At 36.0% G+C, this 20004-nt stretch overlaps 1 protein-coding gene across 2 annotated transcripts in view; it reads right to left on the reverse strand.

Annotated features, from left to right (window-relative positions):
- Positions 1 to 13801: 13801 nt before the first annotated feature.
- The window catches only part of KCNH5 (potassium voltage-gated channel subfamily H member 5), a 351487-nt gene continuing 345284 nt past the window's right edge, over positions 13802 to 20004 (reverse strand). For both annotated transcript variants that reach the window (XM_004370933.2, XM_004370932.1), the window contains one exon: positions 13802 to 15678. In XM_004370933.2, coding sequence (XP_004370990.1) covers positions 15665 to 15678 — 14 coding nt within the window. In that variant the 3' untranslated portion in view covers positions 13802 to 15664. The remainder of the gene's footprint in view (positions 15679 to 20004) is intronic.

Raw genomic sequence — 20004 nt, forward strand, 5'->3', positions numbered from 1 at the left:
TCCCTAATCTGTGCAAGAAAGATCCCATAAGATATTGATAACAAACTCTAAAAATGAAAATGTCAAGTAGTACTGCTCTCTTGAGTATTTCAGATTAGTAAAACTAGGGATATATTTATGATATAGCCCGTATGTTAATAATTTTTAAATTATTTATGCAAATAATTTTTAAATAAAATTTTCTATTTCCCGCAGTGTGTGTTTGTGGAGGGTGTCTGAAGGAGCCCCGGTGGTGCAGTGGTTAAAGTATTTGGCTGCTTACCAAAAGGTCGGTGGTTTGAGCTCACCAGCCACTCAGCAGTAGAAAGATGTGACAATCTGCTTCTGTAAAGATTTACAGCCTTGGAAACCCTATGGGGCAATTCTACTCTATCCTATAGGATTGCTATGAGTCGGAATCCACTCAATGGCAGTGGGTTTGGTTTTGGTTTGGTGGGTGGATGTGATGCTTGTTAGCCTTTATGGTTGAAAGGGAAGTAAAAGCACTCCAGCTGATGAACAAACTTCGATCTTTGTAGAAGTGAGAAAAACCTGGAACTTTCCTAGGAACTGGGTGTCAACGTACGTTATTAATATTTATGGCTCCTTTTCAATAAGTTCTGAAATCTACCCTTGACTACTGGGAAAATCAATGGCAAATAGAACCTCAAATTTTGTACAGCCCATTGTATTTTTCAAAGCACTTTCACTGCTATTATCTCATTTGATCTGTTCCCAACCTACTTCAGGCTGCACAAAGAACAAAGTACCCACTAGCAGAGGAGACAAGAGAGGCTCCTGGCAACTTCACCAGCACAAAAGTGTCTCAGTTGCTGCTGATGTCCTGAAAGGCAAGCCCCGCCCTGCCCTCCCTCCACTTTAAACTCAAACTTTCAGAGGGCTTACTGGTGATTGTTGGATGTCTTGCTTTCATCCTCCCTTTTTTCCTGAAGCAGGCAGGGAGCTGCAGCCACCAGCTCAAGTTCATCTGCAGAGGGTTTCTGCTCCTCCCTCTGCCTATATCAGAGGGAACAGAAGATAAGGGTATGCATGAATCAGTGAATGAACTGGGATTGTGAAAATCTGCTTCCTTCTCTCCTTTCCTGAGTGGATAAGATTTGAGGGGAAGGGAATTAAGAGCAGAGAATGTGGAAATTTAAAGAAGTCATGAGAGAGTTCAAATTCTCCCTTCTCTCTAAAACCCAGGTATTGTTCCTGGTACTCCCGCTGATCAGTAAACTAAAGAGCTGAAAGTTCATCAACATGAAGAATTTTAACAAAATCCTGCTGTTGGGCTTAAAACAGAATATTCAAAGTTGTGGAAGACACCCTAAGGTCCAAGCTTTGGGAACAGCTGTATTGGTCAAATGATAGTATCATACATAGAAACAATGTTTGTTGATGGGTTGAATGATCCGGGTGGCCGATATTATTTATAAACCATGGTCATAGATATACATTTTCCTGTTTCATGGGAATGTTGTTGTTGTTGCTGTTAGGTGTTATTGAGTCAGTTCCAACTCATAGCAACCCTATGTACAACAGAACGAAAGACTGCCTGGTCCTGTGCCATCCTCACAATTGTTGCTGTGTATGAGCCCATTTTGCACCTACTGTACCAATCTGTCTTGTTAACAGTCTTCGTTTTCACTGACCCTCTACTTTACCAAGTATGATGTCCTTCTCCAGGGACCAGTCCCACCTGATAATATGTCCAAAGTACATGAGATGAAGTCTCACCATACTCCTTCTAAGTAGCATTCTGGCTATACTTCTTCCGAGACAAATTTGCTCCAGAATAGTCCCAGTGAATTTTAAGAACCTAAGAAGATGTCATCCCCAAATAAAGACACAGACACACAGACACACACACACAGACACACACACACACACACACACACACACAGCTAGAGACTTAAGCTTGGGCACCAGAGGACAGTAGAATCAGGTGAAATGGAAAGCAATGTTTCATGCAATCGCTTGGACTCCCAGAAGAGCAGAGACCCAGAAGTTTCAGCTACTGCTCACACAGTAAACTGGGTTAGTCAGCACCCAACCCACCTTTTGTCTGTCTTCTTGAACTCCAACTCAAGTGTGTAGACTTAGTCAGATATTCAAATGGATGCTCTATCCAGTTCTGCTAAAACTCTTAGCTGACAGAGTATTGTGATAGTAGGATACTGAATAACCATCTTAATGTCAAAGTGAGAGAGTACACTTTTTGTGACACTTTTTTTTTTTAAATTTAAGAGAATTGAAATAAAGGACACATGCACCTTTATGTAAATAGAATATTTTGCCACAAAACTATCTTTTCAGTAACACTGTATTGATATTCATCACTTGATTTTAACTCATATAAATCTGTTTTGTCATGTTTTGAAAATCATTCCTTCTCAACTGAATGATTACCACAGAACTTACAAGGAAAGATGGCAATATACTGCTGTTTGCAGTGTGTGTGTGTGTTTGGATATATAAGGAAAGAAAGAAAAAAAAAAGAGAAAAAAATGGGAAGAAGCACTAATTACTGATAATTTGTGTAGAAATTATCCTTTGACTTTGATGATCCATTTAATTACATGGGATCATTATGCCCTTGATTCTTGTGTAATTGAGAGCCGTCTCTAGGATTCTCTCACTTATACCAAAATACACCCACAACAAAGACACAACTTCAGTTGTTCTTCAATTAAAATGTTAGTTTCCACAGAAAAGCAATAGGTGCTCTTTAGTGACATGCAGCAAAGCATCCCGTAAACTTGTGTTTCTTTAGTTAGAAAAGATCTGCAGTTCTCATTTATTGCACATTTAGCTCTTGTCTTCTAATGCTTCAAGGGCTAGACACAAAACCATTTCTGACTTTTTTCCAAAAGAATGAGAGAGAGAGAGAACTTTATTTTCTGTTCTCCCATGTACATTCTGCCCTTTACACCTCCAAATTTCACAGCCTGGCATAAACCCATAATGTTAGGAAAAATGAATTTTTGATTAATTTATGGAATTATGAAACATTGAAAGAAATTCCATTTTAAAATTTAAAAACTTCCCTAAACTTCTACATAGATTTGATCATTAGATATCTTTCACAGAACAGTGAAATCTTCTAATTCAAACACTTTTTTTAAATTTTTTTTTGCTCGGGTGACATGACTTTAATTTTATTACTTACGATACAACAAAATAATTTATCAGAAGGAAAGTATTATAAAAGCTTAAAATAACCGTAGCAAAACTAACATATCAAAAGACTTTCTCTCTGAATCCATTACTTGGTGTCATTTTATGGGAAGTTTTTCATTTATTAAACCAAATTCAAAATAATGATTTCCAACAAAGACCCAATTCAAACAAGTTCCATAAAATGCACATTTTATTCTGTATCATGAAAAAATATTCACATTTAAATAAAGTGTGAAAAAAATCAAAGTTAATCCTCCCTGATGAAATACAGTTTATTGTGCTGAAACCCAGAATTCTTTTGGGTTAGGAACTTTCACCTGCCAATTCACTTTTTAAAATGACCTTTCTTGAAACAAATTTAAATAAAGTGATAGTCACCACAAACTTCCCAGAAGCAATTGGACTTTGATCACAAAATTCAGGAATTGACCCTCAAGTCACAGAGTTACAATATTTTCACCCACCATCTCAGCAATCAGGTAATGATAGGTCCACAGTACATACAAAATGTCTATATTACACATTGCAATACCTTAAGTAGAAAAACAATCTGCTTAGCATGAGTCTGATTTTGAAAAGAGCAGACAACTACTGCTTAGCATAATGGTATTAAAAAATCTCACATGAAGTTATCCCATCGTTTCCTTGATTAACACATGAAATCAATTGCTTCCTGTGAATTTATCCTTAAAGGCAGAGGCATTTTTAATACCTTAGATTCCCACAAATATGGTTGCAGTGGCAAAATTTTACAGAAATTGCAAAAGATAAATTCCCAAAGTAACATCAGTGTTACAGTCAGGTATTTGCATTATAGTATACAAAATGTAGCTACTAGTATAAACAAAGTCACTCGAACATAGAAATAAAAAAACTGTAATTTTCAATATATCATAAAGGTGCACACTTTAATTTGTGTTGTCTGTGTATAAGCATTTCTAGAAGTCATTGTTTTCTCAATAAACTACACCATATGTTTCAGAATAGAAACGGTTCCAATGTTATGAAATAATCATTTAAGGAATTTATTTCTATTATAAATGCATGTCCCATCTTGCTTTGTCAACTGAGAATGACTCTAAGGGGGAAGCTGACTGCTTGATGTAAATGCCAGTGCTACCAACCGCAAGGAGATGTAAGCAAACGCTAACTACACTTAGCATGCTTTCTCTGAAGAAGAAGAATGAGAAGCAAAACGTGAAAATATTCCCTCAGAGATTAGCAAACAATCCTCACCACTATTTTTCTAAATATAGGATAGGTTAAATAATCCCGATTTTCAATGAAAGTGCATTTGGAGTTTGGAACAGTTTTCATTAAATTGTCCATATCAGCTGACAATTCATGACTGTGGAATCTCAATGTACCAATATTATAGAGTCAGGTCTCAAGAGCTGAACCTCTCATCTTAGACAAATCCAACTTTCTCTGACATGGAATTCAAAATGCATCTTTCTCTGCGGCGATTTCACATAGTTTGCTAGCTCTTCTTCCTGTTTGCTCCATCTCAGCATTATCAAGACTCTTTTCCATCATCCTTTGGTTGGGAAAAATTTATGGGCAAATGACACTACCGGCTCTATGATCAAAAATAATCTTTATGCTATTTTATTCCCCAAGTCCAATTTCCACAACTCAGTGCAAAGTCTGACCATATAAGGAAAAGGTTGAACTTCAGGTTATCCAGAATTATATATCAAAGAACGAGGATAAAATACTTGACAACAAATGACTTAGTTATTATGAATAATCAATTTGGAATATTCAGACATCGAGGTGGATATTTTGACCTCGACTGGCCTGGTCATTCAACAGTCCAGTGATTCTGCATGAAAGAGCGAGTGGTCAGATCACTGCGGTTTTGCCCAGTCAAGATGCAGCCCAGCCAGCCAAGTGCTTAGGGGCTCCTGGGTCAGAAGCAAACCAAAAGACCCGTTGTCGTCCATTCGGTTCTGACTCATAGCGACCCTATAGAACAGAGTAGAACTGCCAGAGAGTCCAAACTCATTGGTTGGTGAGGCAGCACTCATGTTAACTTTGACAAGTTTTCTAACTGCTTCGTAATGTTTCGCTATAATCTTAAGGTTTGTTATGACAATGTATTATCTTAAAAAATAAAATAAAAATACTTTTAAAAAGGCACCACACCCAGAGAACTCATTCAGAGGAAGCAGCTGCTACCCCTTCCTTTCTCTACACTTTTACTTACTTATAACTCTGGCCAGAAGTTGTGCCATTTGGTCAATTGTTCTTCGACCAAATGCCTTTAGACATAGTACAAATCATGACCTGATTTACATAATAATGAAGTTATAATTTAAAAGGCAAGGATAGAAGCGAGATAACTATAAAAGCTTTGGATAGTATAACCAGTGTCCTCTTCGGTTATTATGAAAAAAGTAGGAGAGTCCTTTCCATGGTTCTCTCTGGCTATGTTATTATCAAAGTGATAATAAGATGATTCTGGCCGAGGACCCGAGTCAAATGCAATACCTTGTTTTTTTCCTCCTCATCTCAAGACATTTGCTTTAAAAATCTCAAAGGGTAGAACAAATAAATCACGTTCAGAAAATTAACATTTTTTTTGTTAGAGAACATTATTTAAACTCTCAAAAGTGTTTACAAAGGACTCATTAAATTTGGAAATAAGAATAAAGTTGCTATTCTAAACAGAAATAGTTCATTTGGATAATGCATTTGATAGTGGTTTGGCCAAGAAGCAAACCCCAATGTAATTAATAATATACTTAAAACTCAGTGAGTCAAAAAATAAATTTTAAAAATAAATATCTTTCTGGAGTCTCATCCAAATTCCAATATTAAAAATAAAGAGAAATATCAAGAAATCCTGAATGTCTCTTGCTTTCCTTAAATATCATGCATCACCTCTTTGAGTTTAAATTCAACTGGAAAAGGAAATGTTGATACATGTGACCACACATCAAACTTGCCTGTTACTTATAGCCACATTTTGCAATTTACTTCCACTGATGCCCTTCAACTGTTGAAGGAAGTGAGAGAAAATTGAGTTATTGAGACAGGGGCACGTTTTGCTTGTAACAGTCATGATTCCAATCTTTGTCATTTACCACCTTCTGTGAAAACCAAACATTAGATTACAGAGGCCAGTTTTAAAAGACTATTTTAATGTAAGGCATCTCTAAATGAACATATCTTGGAAACTTTGGAATACATGATTGGACTAAATAGTCTTTGTAATGTCCACATACTCTAGGGTTAAGTTTTCTCTCTAGGGTCTGATGGCCTGTGTTAGAAACTCAGCTTTACCACTTAATAGCTACGTTATCCTGGACAAGTTCCTTAATCTTCATAGAGTTGTTGTAAGGGTCAAATGAGATAATCTAAGTAAAGTGCTTAGCATAATATAGAATGAGCATTCTGTAATTATAAGCTTAATTAACTTCTAATCCTGAGAGTGAAGGAACAGATAGATTTCACTCCATCTTTCTTCAGTCATTGCCTTCATCATCTTCCTGGTTCCCAGTCCAAACCCTCAATGGTCCTTGCCCTCATAAAGCATAGAAACACATTGGCCTTATAAAAATTGAGAAATATAAAATCTTAAATTAGAATATTGACCAATACTCTTACAACATCTGGCACATATTAGGCATTAAAAATGCTAGTTCATGTCCTCCTTTCTCTACGGAGCATTATTCTGAATTTTAATTAAAATCTCGGACCAACAGCAAATTCTAGTACTATCTAAAGAAGTGTTTAATATAAATGCACGTATAATTTCTCTTTACTAAAATAATTTCTCAGTGAAGTGCTTCCCAACTCCATTATGTGGTTTAATAAATTTAAATCCTCTACTAAGAATGAAAAAGTTAGTTGTCTCCAAGTAGTAGGAGATGCTATGTCTAGGGGTGTGTGTGTGAGCTTGCATGTTCTCTTAAGTGCTTTGAGAGATGGAGAAGGACAGTAATGATGTGGTAGAAGAACTTCATACTGTTTCAGTGGCCTTTGGACTTAGATGAGAGATATTTTCTGCTTTTCTCGGGATGGCTGAGCTCTAATTATTTTACATCAAATGCTTTGAAGATTAGACTTATTAATAATCATTAACAGTGGCACTGTTTAACAAATTGATTTATTAAATATAATTAGGTATCATCATTCTATCAATTACTTCGTTAACATAGTGTTAGGTTTTTTAAGTACATCTTATCTTCACTTATTTTATGGCACCAAACTTTTCACTATAATCTTTAGAAATATCACATATTTTTAAAGTCATAGAAATTATAAATTAAATGCCTTTGTCCTGAAAGCAAAATTAAGACCAAAATTTAGAATTTCATAAAAGCTTATCTTAATTATTTCCAAGGTAGAAAAGAATCTATGGACAAGGAAGAATTTCTATTTTTAAAATAGTTTGCGTGTGTTTCTTTTTTTAGTAGTTGGGCTAAAAAAGTACCAAGGACGGAAAATAAACTACTAAAATTCAGAGTAAGCACTTTATCCTAATACAAGAAAAGTCTATTGATTTTTAAATGTTAAACATACTGAGGAGTCCCTGTGTGATGCAAACAGTTAAACCCTCAACTACTAGCCAGAAGGTTGGCAGTTTGAACCCACCCAGATGTGCCTCGGAAGACAGGCCTGGAGATCCGCTTCTGAAAGGTTACAGCCTTGAAAACACCATGGAGCAGTTCTACTCTGCACACAAAGGGTCATCATAAAGTCGGTATCCACTTGATAACAAATAACAACAAACAAACACTGACTAGCTCACATATCCAGGAAAAACATTTACTAGTAAAGTCATTGTTTTCAGCATCTGTTTATTCGGTTAGGGGCAGAATGTAAAAATATCTAGATCTGGAGATAGTCTAAATAAGACAAGTTGGGTAAAAATCCAGGAGATAAAAGACCTGTTAATTTGGGAAAAAATTAATAGTCACCTTTGCAGAGAAAAAGGGTAAATGGCAAATGCCAGAAAAAAGAATGCAAATATTGATTAATATTCAACTTGCGGTTATGGAAAACCTTTTAATGAGGGTGGTTCTGTAGCTTCATTGTTAAAACTGAATGTGCATTTTTCATAATTCACTTATGGGGTCTAGAAACATCTCACATATGCACTCTTTTGCTTACAAATAAGAAAAACCGAGAGTACAGAAGAAGGTTATGCAACACAGACATGTTTCGATTTATGTCTTGTTAAAATTCTAGGGTTTTATTAAGTTTAGTAATTCACATTATTTAAAGTTAAAATACTTCTTGACACTTGGGAATGCATCTGAATTTGTCCTTGACTATTGTGACTTGGGATGTGCCAATTAGACAATAAGCTATAACTAAAGAACTTCTTCTATTTCAAATACTCTGTGCTTCATCCCCTATCCTCACTCTTATTTTTTGATGACTTATGTCAGGTCCAAAAACCCAAAAAACCTCGTTGCCGTTGAGTTGATTCTGACTTATAGCGGCCCTATAGAACAGAGTAGAACTGCCCCATAGGGTTTCCAAGGAGCGCCTGATAGATTCAAACTGCCGACCTTCTGGTTAGCAGCCAAACTGTTAACCACTACGCCACCAGGGTCTCCAGACTTACCCAATCCTTCTCATTGAGAAGGCTGCACACACCAGAGTAGTCAGTAAAACTAGTATAAAACAATGTACACCAGTAAAGCTAGAGTAAAATAATAAAAACATACTTTAGAGTAGAACTGCCCCATAGGGTTTTCTAGGCTGTAATCTTTACAGGAGCAGATTGCCAGGTCTTTCTCTCATGGAAACACTGGATGGGTTCAGACCACCAACCTTTTGGTTGGCAGCTGAGTGCTGCAATGTTGCACTGCCAGGGCCCCTTATATTTAGATCTATATGAGTCTAAATTGTGACTCCTGTTGTGCTCGACTTTGTAGGTTTGTTTCAAATGCAGACACCGCAAATCCTGATTTGGACCCCCATAAACCCATGCAGCCTGGCACCGCTAACCTATTAAAACCCCCATCATTGTTTCTCTTTTGATTGTGTAGTCCCATGTACATCATCTCTTGGTTTTTCTTTTTTAGGCCAAGATTAAGATGATTATTTTTTCATGCCAAATTGATCTGTATTGACCCTTTACAAAAATAATAAATGGCATGCCTTCATCATAAGAGTTTTTGTTATATAAACTGCTAACAGACATTTAGGCTGTAAGTACAAAGTTTACACTGAGAACAAGTTGATTGAAAATATTTATTTACATATGTGTAGAATACATATGTAATGTGAGTGTGAGTTGGAATGTCATGGGCCTAGCACAGTGAATAAAAATATAAATGCTATCGACATTTAGCAAATAAATAGAAAGGATTATAGTGGATAGTAAAAAGTCACTGTCAGTGATGATACCCTGAAACATTCTTTAACTCTTTTTCTCAAAAATATAAGGCATCAAGGATTAATCTTTCTTTAATCTGGTAAATTATGTCTGCTTCCAAAATAATGCCTGATTTCAAACTTAAAACAACAGTTTTTAAATTCTGGTTTGACAAAAAACAATAGCAATACCCAGTAAAACATTTGAATATTTCTTCTAGTACATAAAATTTCCCCTTTGGTTTCCATTTGCTCTTTTTATTTTCTTTACCCAAATGGTCATGGCAAATGTAGTAACTGCTGGTTTGCGTGTATCCCTTAAGATACAAGATTATCTTTGCAGAATAAATGAATATTACCAAAACGAACCTCATTTTTTTTCAAAAATCAAATGTTTAAGGGTTACTCATGGCTGAAACTTGAATAACATGTCTTCCTTGAATTGCACGTTTTACTAATCATGTTTCGTAACTTTTTAAATCAAAATACTATCACTTAGGACAAAATAACATAAGTGGTTTATTCAATGTCATTCAAATAGCTTCCAATTTTAAAAATGTATTTCTTTTTTTAATTCGAAATATGCATTGAAAAATCTATCGCTACTGGAAAGGATTCTTTCAAAGTAAAGGATTCTTGTTATAAAAAGATCTGCTCATGTGACATATATCTTGAGGAAGACATGCTTATTTTTAAGTAAAAAACTGAAAGATGAACTACTCTATACCCTGAATATTCACTAATAAGTTGACTTTTCCCCACACAATTTATAATTTCCACTGAGCAATATGATTAAGTAGAATAAGAAAAATCATAAAATGTACCTATCTCTTTTTTTCTCTCTCTCTTCCTGCCCTCAAAAGACCTTCATTCTCCTATGTTTATTTGATCAGTACTTCTAAATGCCCGGGACATTTTCAAGCCTTACGCTCACATGCCACTGACTAATAATTTTTTAGCAACCTATGCTTCTCCCTACCAAACTCTGACCAGAAAAATCCCCTCTAAACCTTGCAAGACTATTCTGACAGACAGCCCATCTCGGCTAATCTGTTACAAGAGAAAAATAAACAATAATTTGTCTTACTGTGGTTTTCAGCCAAGAGAAAGATAACGTGCCATTACCTAATATCATCTTGATATATGAAGGGAAAAGCTCTTACCTTCATTTTAGTATTTATTCGTGATAAAATTGAAGACTTGACACACCAAAAAAATAAACAAGCAAAAAAAACAGTTAACTTGCCTAAAGTTATACTGCTAGACTGTGGCAAAGCCAGATTCCGAACCTAAGACACAGCCCAGATGCTCATTCCATGGTGCTTTCGAAAGACTATTTGTTCTTTCTTCTCCCTTTTTCCATCAAAAGTCACAAGAGAAATACTTTTATACATAACAAAGGAGTATTAAAAACAACATTCACATAATTCTAACATATCCATATCTTTAAGTTATTCGTGTATGATACACGCTTTCTAGATAAGTCTTCTCATTGCCTACATGAAATTGTGGAAAAAGGATTCAGAGCAAATAGCTTAAGAGATAAGTCATACACATTTTGGAATTCATTAGGAATATAACAAATTATTTCACCAGTACCAGCTACTGGACATTTAAAATCAGTCACTGCTCTGAAGACAAAAAAAAGAAGAAATTTTTCTAAAATAATTCAATTATTTAAAATAGAAATCAAATGGTCTAGATATCACAGGTGAACAAAATTTCCTTAAATTTAAAGAAAGCTATAATTTGCATTTGGGCTCCAATAAGCTTAACTTACAAAATGACACTTTAGTTAGTGGTCATCATTAATATTTCTATTAAAGTGCTGGGTGTTCCAGAAGTACCTATTCTAAGAGGCATTTCAAAGCCCAGCTTTTTTTTTTTTTTAATTCTACTTGCCCTGATCTCCATAAAGTTAAAAAACAAACAAACCCTGAATTCTTAGGACATTTGTACTAATAGATTTAATGTGAGATGAAACTAGTGTCATAATAAAAATTTTCCATTTTAACAAGAAAGTATGTGTCTCTATTCAATCATTGTGCCTGGAAGCATTCTAAGTACTGCTGACGTCAATGTGGGGCACTAAGAGCCTCGCTATTGTCATCTGCCTTTTGTGTGCCTATTTATTTGCCTTTTACTGTTAAGACTCCTCCATCAACTAGATCACAATTAGAGCAGCAATATCCTAGTAAAGACTGAGAAAGCTTGCTGTTATGATGTATGCATCACATTTCCATTCTTGTTTGACTTTCACTATTACGTTACAACCACCTGCCCAGGGTACAGCCTCTAACTAGGTCATATATTATCATAGGAAACCTTTGAAGGTGTGTAAGTTGCTTTGGAAAATGTTAAGATTTTAAATACTTACATTATTACTCTTATTAGTACACTGTTCAGAAATATAATAGTAAAATTTTTTTTCTGGATGCACCAAGAGCATCTACACAGTCTAAGAATAAAACATGCAGTCGTCTGGTCCCCAAAAGAGAGTCTATGGTCTGTGTGCTGATTGAGACAACACAGAACATGATTGTATCATTATTGCACATATCGCAAGTGTTCACCCTTCATCCAAATCTGAGTAAGTTCAACTGGTAAGAATTGCGGAATCTGGGAACCTAAAAGACTACTCTATATACATACAATGTTTGCTGAACACATCCTTTCCTGCTGAAACAGCAGAGTGCATTCAGCACCACATCATGTCATGCACACAGAGAACAGAGGTGGCTGGAAAAGAATACTGTGATGACCGCACCATTAATAAGCAATTGATACTTTTTCCTCCTTCTTGACAACCTGAAGTAGTTCAAAACCATTATGCTTCTTTCCTACAGATACGAACAATAAATATTGTAGGTCGATTGGGTGAAACTTTTCGTCAACATTAGAACACAATACATATTTGTACCACTAATACGCAAAGGCATGGATTGCGACTTAAAATCACCCTGCTGTTTCACAGTCATTCTCATACAGCTTTATGCCGACTGGTATGGGTTAAGCATGTGGCAACTGACAATTTCTGTACTCAGATTCATTTGACCAATCCTTCACCTTTAAAAGTTTAGCCAAACTTGTCTCCTACATGGTTAAACAAACAGAAAAATACCCTGGAATTCCATAAATGTTAGAGGTCAATAAAAAGATGCCACCCTCGCCATGAAAGCAACGAGATCCCCATTTCAAGTCTGATTCTTTACACCATAGTTGCCTCATTTTCTTGTGCCTGTGGCAGGTAGATAGTGTAGAGACAGCACAGCATGGAAACATGCTCCCCTGAAAACCTCCACTGTTGTTCGTGGAAGTTACGTGCACAAAGAAAGGAAAATGGAACCCATGGCCCATCATATGTGTTCTAAGAATCCGAGTTGAAAGAGGCACATCTGATGGGCATGTGAGGAAGAAATCCTAAAATAGGAACTGTTTTATAAATTACTTTGCTTTGTGTTTCTTCAGTATGATTGTAATAACCTTGTCTTTCAGTTCTGGTAGTTTCTGTTGGGAATGCTGGGAGACAGTTACAAATGCTCATAAGATGCGTGAAATAGACTAAAATACCTCCTTTAATTTTCCTTTCTTTTTTTATATATGATTAACATATATGTACAGATGGTCAAATAATGTACAGATTAGTGGTATATATTTTCAACTTGATGAAAACACTAACTCCACTGCTCCTACTAATGAATGTCATGCATGTACCAATTAAAAATGCCTCTCTGGTTAAATTCATAAAATATACTTCAGTCAAAAGAAAAGAATGGATTCTTCTGGGCTCTCTCCAATGAAGATGTATTTTGTTCTGAATGCATATCATTTAAGGGACTAGCTATATGCAACAACTTTTCTTAACAATTTTTTTAGCTAATAATAGGCACTTTCTAAGAAGAGGATTTGCGACCCAAAAGACTATGAGATTCAGTCTTTAGTATCCCACTTTCGTTTAAGTGGATCTGCCTGAGCTACAGCAGTCTATTGTATCAACTCAGCAGAAGTCCAGCAGTAGAACTGTGTGCAAAAAAGCTTTAGAAAATTGTAACCAGAATAAAATTATAGAAAAGCACTTATCTGAGTTAAGCAACTTAACATCTACTGGTGTTTTGTTTGTTTGTTTGTTTTTAATTACCTTTCATGTATTGTCTTTACTAACAGTAAGAATCATGTGTGAACAATTCCATACCTGTGTTTCATTCTTTCTAAGTTACAGATATGCTAGAAATACTTGTTTAGCTGTTTACATTCTTTTTTTATTTATACCATAATAGTTAAATTTTTTATATGTTTACTTAAATTTTTTGTTTGTTTCTTTGCTAAGAGCCTTTCAACTTCACCCTTGAACAAGTTTTGGAAACACAAATTTAGAACAGTCATCACTGTTGGAAAATCAGCATCTCTAACATGAATTATTAAAAGGCCCTAATACCCTGTTTCTATAATAATATACACTATATTAATAGTTTAGTGTTCATGGTATTGAAAAAGTCAGCTTACAAGATGGCAGCTGTTCTCCAAGGTGGAGGGAGTAGGGATTTCCTTACGTAAGAGTTAATGACTACTATCTAGGTATAATGTTAAAAAAGGAGAGGTATAGTTGTGAGAAAATGCAGCTCATGCACAAAACCCATAGCAATAAATTCTCAGTATCCCACACTGCTATCTGGCTTAGGCAACAAAACAGATCATTTAAATGGAGCAAACACCATCTGTAGGGGAAAATAATCTAACACTAAAGTTTCAGAAAAATATCCTATGGAAAGAGATCCTAAAATGGTACTAACAGTTTAAAATGCTGAACTCTTCCTTGGCATTAATCAATAATTTAAACTTAACAGAACAGCGAGAAAATGACAGTTTGATATACTCAGCCTGAGATCAAATTTGTCATGGCAACATTGGCAGGTTGGACCCTGATTCTTCAAATAGTACATTGCCTTGGATAACAAAAATCACCCTTTTTAATTATAGAATAGAGATTATAAATAAATGTCAAGTGTGCATGCAGTCAACTGCATAATATACAAGCAGTATCTATAATTTTAATAATTATCTTCTTTGGCAGGCCAGAATCCAGCTGGACATGCAATATTTACATATCAAAATCCATATTGTGTTCGTCATATTGAAAGCAAGTGAAAATATATATATGTATATACTGTATATACACACATGTATATAGATGTATATACTGTTTTAATATATTAACAAATATATATGTATATATTAAAAGTGGATTTCATCTTTGTCAGACTCAGGTGACTCAGGCCTTGAAACACTAAAAATATCCTGACATGGTATTTGGGGAGGTACTTGGAGTGGCATTTGAGATTTGGGAGAAGAGGTCTGGGGCACACTTTTTTCTGAGAGTATTTTTAAAATTTCTGCCACCTGCTTTTCCAGGGCAGTCATTCTGCAGCTTAGCAGCTGAATGTCCTCTTTGAGTTCATGTTTGACTTCCTGCAGTGTGGTTTGTAAGGCCTGTTCGGGGATGGGATAAAACGGGTGCTTGGCATCAGCCTGAATGGGACTGTGCTCTAATGGACTTCGTGCCTCACCAGCATTATCCAAACGAAGGTCACTTTTTGTAATTCCACTGTCACAAGAATCTGTTTTCCTTAATGGGTTTTTGGTCACACTGTTTTCTGAATCGCTACCCTTGGGGTCCTCTGACAATAGCCCCATGGACTCAGCTTTGGTGACATTATTCCAGTCTTCTTTTTTCTCCTCATGGGTTCCCATATTATTCTTGAGTCTCAGCCACCCCTTTCCATTTCCATTTTTCATTCTTATTGGGCTGCTGACTTTGAGACATTTTTGGTCAGCACCACCATTGGGCTTGAGTTCCATGGCATCACGGTTGTTTTGCTTGAGCGATTCACTGGTTTTCACATAAGCCAGAGATGTCTGGATGGGTGTGATCTGCGACACAGTCACCACACTGGTGCCAGTGATAGAGGCTCCATTCTGTAAGGAGCGGCTTTCTACCTGCAGTTGGTTCCTCTCGGGGTCACTCTGCGTTGATCCCTGATTCCGTAGCTCCTTTTGCTGCTTGAACTTCTGGAAGAGCTTTCTGACTGGGTGGTCCACAGGGATGCTGAGTGTTACTTCATTCTTCTGCCTGAGCCGCTCCTCCTCCTCCTTCTTCACATCACTGATCTTACGGAAAATGATCTGTGAAGGAGGAGAGAGATTCAAAATGAGATTTTAAAAACAGATCGTTTTATAATTGTGTGATTCTATATCGAATGTACAAAGTATGTATCAAGTAAATTGGAAGTTGTCAAAAATGAAATGGAATGCTTGAAGATCAAAATTCTAGGCATTAGTGAGCTGAAATGGACTGGTATTTGCCATTTTGAATCAGACAATCATATGATCTACTATGTCAGAAATGACAAATTGAAGAGGAACAGAGTTGCATACATCATCAGAAAGAACGTTTCAAGATCTGAAGCTGTCAGTGATAGGATAATATCCATACGCCTACAAGAAAGACAGTTAATATGACTATTACTCAAATTTATACACCGAACACTAATGCTAAAGATGAAGAAATTGAAGATTGTTAACAACCTCTGCAGTCTGAAATTGATCAAACATGCAATCAAGATGCATTGATATTACTGGTGATTAGAATGCAAAAGTGGGAAACAAAGAAGGATTGGTAGTTAGAAAATATGGCCTTGGTGATAGAAATGATGCCAGAGATTGCATGACAGAATTTTTCAAGACTAATGACTTATTCATTGCAAATACCTTTTCTCAACAATATAAACGGTGACTATACACGTGGACATCGCCGGATGGAATACACAGGAATCAAATTGACTAAATCTGTGGAAAGAGACAATGGAGAAGCTCAATATCATCAGTCAGAATAAGGTCAGGAGCCAACTGTGGAACAGACCATCAATTGCTCATATGCAAGTTCAAGTTGAAGCTGAAGAAAATTAGAATAAGTCAATGAGAGCCAAAGTACGACCTTGAGTATATCCCACCTGAATTTAGAGACCATCTTCAGAACGGATGTGATGCATTGAACACTAATGAGTGAAGACCAGGCGAGTTGTGGAATTACATCGAGGACATCATATATGAAAAAAGCAAAAGGTCATTAAAAAGTCAGGAAAAAAAAGGACCAAAGTAGATGTCAGAAGAGACTCTGAAACTTACTCATGAATGTAAGAAATGATGAAGTAAAAGAGCTGAACAGAAGAGATTTCAAAGAGTGGCTTGAGAAGACAAGGTATAGTATTATAAAGAAATGTGAAAAGACAAGTTAGAAAACAAAAGGGGAAGAACATGCTCAGCATTTCTCAAGCTGAAAGACTGAAGGAAAAATTCAAGCCTCAAGTTGCAATATTGAAGGATTCCACTGGAAAAAGATTGAACAACATAGGAAGCATCAAAAGCAGCTGGAAAGAATACACATAGTCACTATACCAAAAAGAATTGGTCAATGTTCAACCATTTCAGCACATAGTAGATGATTAAGAACCGATGGTACTGAAGGAAGAAATCCAAGCTACACTGAAGGCACTGGGGACAAACAAGGCTACAAGAATTGATGGAATACCAATTGAGATGTTTCAAGAAACAGATGCAATTGCAGAAATGCTTATTCATTTATGCCAAGAAATCTGGAAGACAGTTATCTGGCCAACCAACTGGAAGAGATCCATACACATGCCTATTCCAAAGAAAGGTGATCCAACAGAATACAGAAGTTATCAAAAAATATCATTAATATCATATGCAGGTAAAATTATGCTGAAGATAATTAAAAAATGGTTGCAGCAGTACATCAACAGGGAACTTCCAGAAATTCAAGCCAGATTCAGAAGAAGATGTGGAACAAGGGATATCATTGCTAATGTCAGATGCATCTTGGCTGAAAGCAGAGAATACCAGAAAGATGTTTACCCGGGTTTTACTGACTATGCGAAGGCATTCGACTGTGTGGGTCATAACAAATTATAGATAACATTGCAAAGATTGGGAAGTCCTGAACACTTAATTGTGCTCATGTGGAACCTGTACATACTTGAAGAGGCAGTTGATTGAACGAACAAGGGGATACGGCATGATTTAAAATCAGGAAAGGTGTGAGTCAGGGATGTATCCTTTCGCCATACTTATTCAATCTGTATGCTGAAAAAACAGTCTGAGAAGCTGGACTATATGATGAGGAACATGGCATCTGGATTGGAGGAAGACTCATTAACAACCTGCAATATGCAGATGATACAATCTTGCTTGCTGAAAGTTAAGAGGACTTGAGGCACTTACTGATGAAAATCAAAGACCACAGCCCTCAGTATGAATTACACCTCAACATAAAGAAAACAAAAATCCTCACAACTGGACCAAAAAGCAACATCTTGATAAACAGAGAAAATACTGAAGTTGTCAAGTATTTCATTTTACTTGGAGCCACAATCAACACTCATGGAAGCAACAATCAAGAAATCAAACGATGCATTGTATCGGTCAAATCTGCTGCAAAAGACCTCTTTAATGTGTTGAAAATCAAATATGTCACCTTGAGGACTAAGCTGCACCTGACCCAAGCCATGGTATTTTCAATCGCCTCATATGCATGTATAAGTTGGACAACAATTAAGGAAGACCAAGGAAGAACTAACGCATTTGAATTATGGTGTTGGCAAAGAATACTGAATATACCATGGACTGCCAGAAGAACAAACAAATCTGTCTTGGAAGAAGTACAGCAAGAATGCTCCTTAGAAGCAAGAATAGTGAGACTTTGCTTACTTTGGACATGTTATCAGGAGATACCAGTCCCTGGAGAAGGACATCATGCTTGGTAAAGCAGAGGATCAGTGAATAAGAGAAAGACCCTCAAGGAGATTGCTTGACACAGTGGCTACAACAATGGGCTCAAACTTAGCAATGATTTTTAGGATGGCCCAGCAGATAGTGTTTCGTTCTGTTATACACAGGGTCGCTATGAGTCAGAAAGAACTCGTTGGCACCTAACAACAACAGCAACATACCCAATGTACTTTGTTTTACAGAAGAAAACCTTAAATGTATTATAAGATCATTTCTGAAGGAATAGAAATATTTCAATGCCCTATAGCAGATGCGATATACCTAAAACCCAACCTAGGAACATTGACTAAGCTTAGTTCTAACAGTTGCCATTCAGTTGCTTCTGACTCAGGGAGACTGCATGTGTTTCCGAGTAGAACTACATTTTATAGGGTTTTCAAGGCTGTGATCTTTCAGAAGTAGATCATCGGGCGTTTCTTCCGAGGCCACCTGTGGGTGGATTCAAACCACCAACCTTTTGGTTAGTAGCCAAAAGTAGTAACAGTTAACCACTTGCACTAGCCAGAGCTCCTAAGCTTAGTTCCACTCCCTTACATACCAGAGGAGGAATATAGTTAAGATAGAACTGATAGAAGTATTTCGCTTTCTGTTTTATGTTCCCATTTAGTAGGAAATATGTATATGGGTAAATAAATGTATATACATATGTGTGTGTCTATTTCTGTGTATATTAAATTTCCTTATAAAACATCACTTTTTTTTTTTTGGACATTTTTCCCTTTTTGTATATAATTATCATTCAAGACCATTTTCATATCATCTCCTATTTAGGGGTCATATAGTAAAAATTCCTTGCTCTAAATATACTTGATAGAGCTTACCAGCATGGTACCTGGATGGTGGAAGAGAGCATACTGAAAAGTTAGACAGTTTACCAACATAGTACTTTGGTTGGGGTGGTTAAATTCATTTATGTGACCCCAAAGGGAAGAAGTAGATCAATAAGTAAAACTTTCTGGGAAGCAAATACCAGCCCTATATACAGACTTCATTTCAAACTACTGCTATCTATTAACTGAATAAACGACTTTGAAAGCTGATGAATCTCACACTACTAAAATATTCAAATAGAAGTAAAGATATTATCTATGTGATACTTGTACTGAGTGGGAAGCTGGACTCTTCTAATTCCAAGATTCTTTAAATTTTAAATATAAAGTTAAATATATAGTGCATATGAGGTTAGATGGGCATCCACAAACAAAAAAGCCTAATTTTATTAGAAATGTGTTTTGAAAACAGTATCAGAAGAATTTATTACAACTTCATTAAGAGAAATTAAAAATGTTGGCTATGTAAGAAATTGCCCTTTATATTATCAGAGGTAGACATTAATTTAAGCGTGAAACATTTGCTCAGAGTCCTTCTGAAAGAAAAAAAAAAACTAACTACAGGTGTGAATATTGTAAAGAAAATTCAAAGAGAGTTATGTTATAAAGCACTTTCAGAACCAATTTTATGATTCTGGCAAAACTACTTACCTGCATCAACCTCTTACATTAAGTTGTTGTTTAAATTAGAAATATATGCAAAACACATAGTCCCCGGCATGTAAAAAACACTGAAAATTTAGTTCTCCACCCTTGAAGTCTTTTAAAATATTTTCTGTTTGAAACCATTTTCATCACCTTTTGAAGATTC

The sequence above is a fragment of the Trichechus manatus genome, unplaced genomic scaffold (assembly GCF_000243295.1).
Source record: "Trichechus manatus latirostris isolate Lorelei unplaced genomic scaffold, TriManLat1.0 scaffold00010, whole genome shotgun sequence".
NCBI classification, from domain to species: domain Eukaryota; kingdom Metazoa; phylum Chordata; class Mammalia; order Sirenia; family Trichechidae; genus Trichechus; species Trichechus manatus.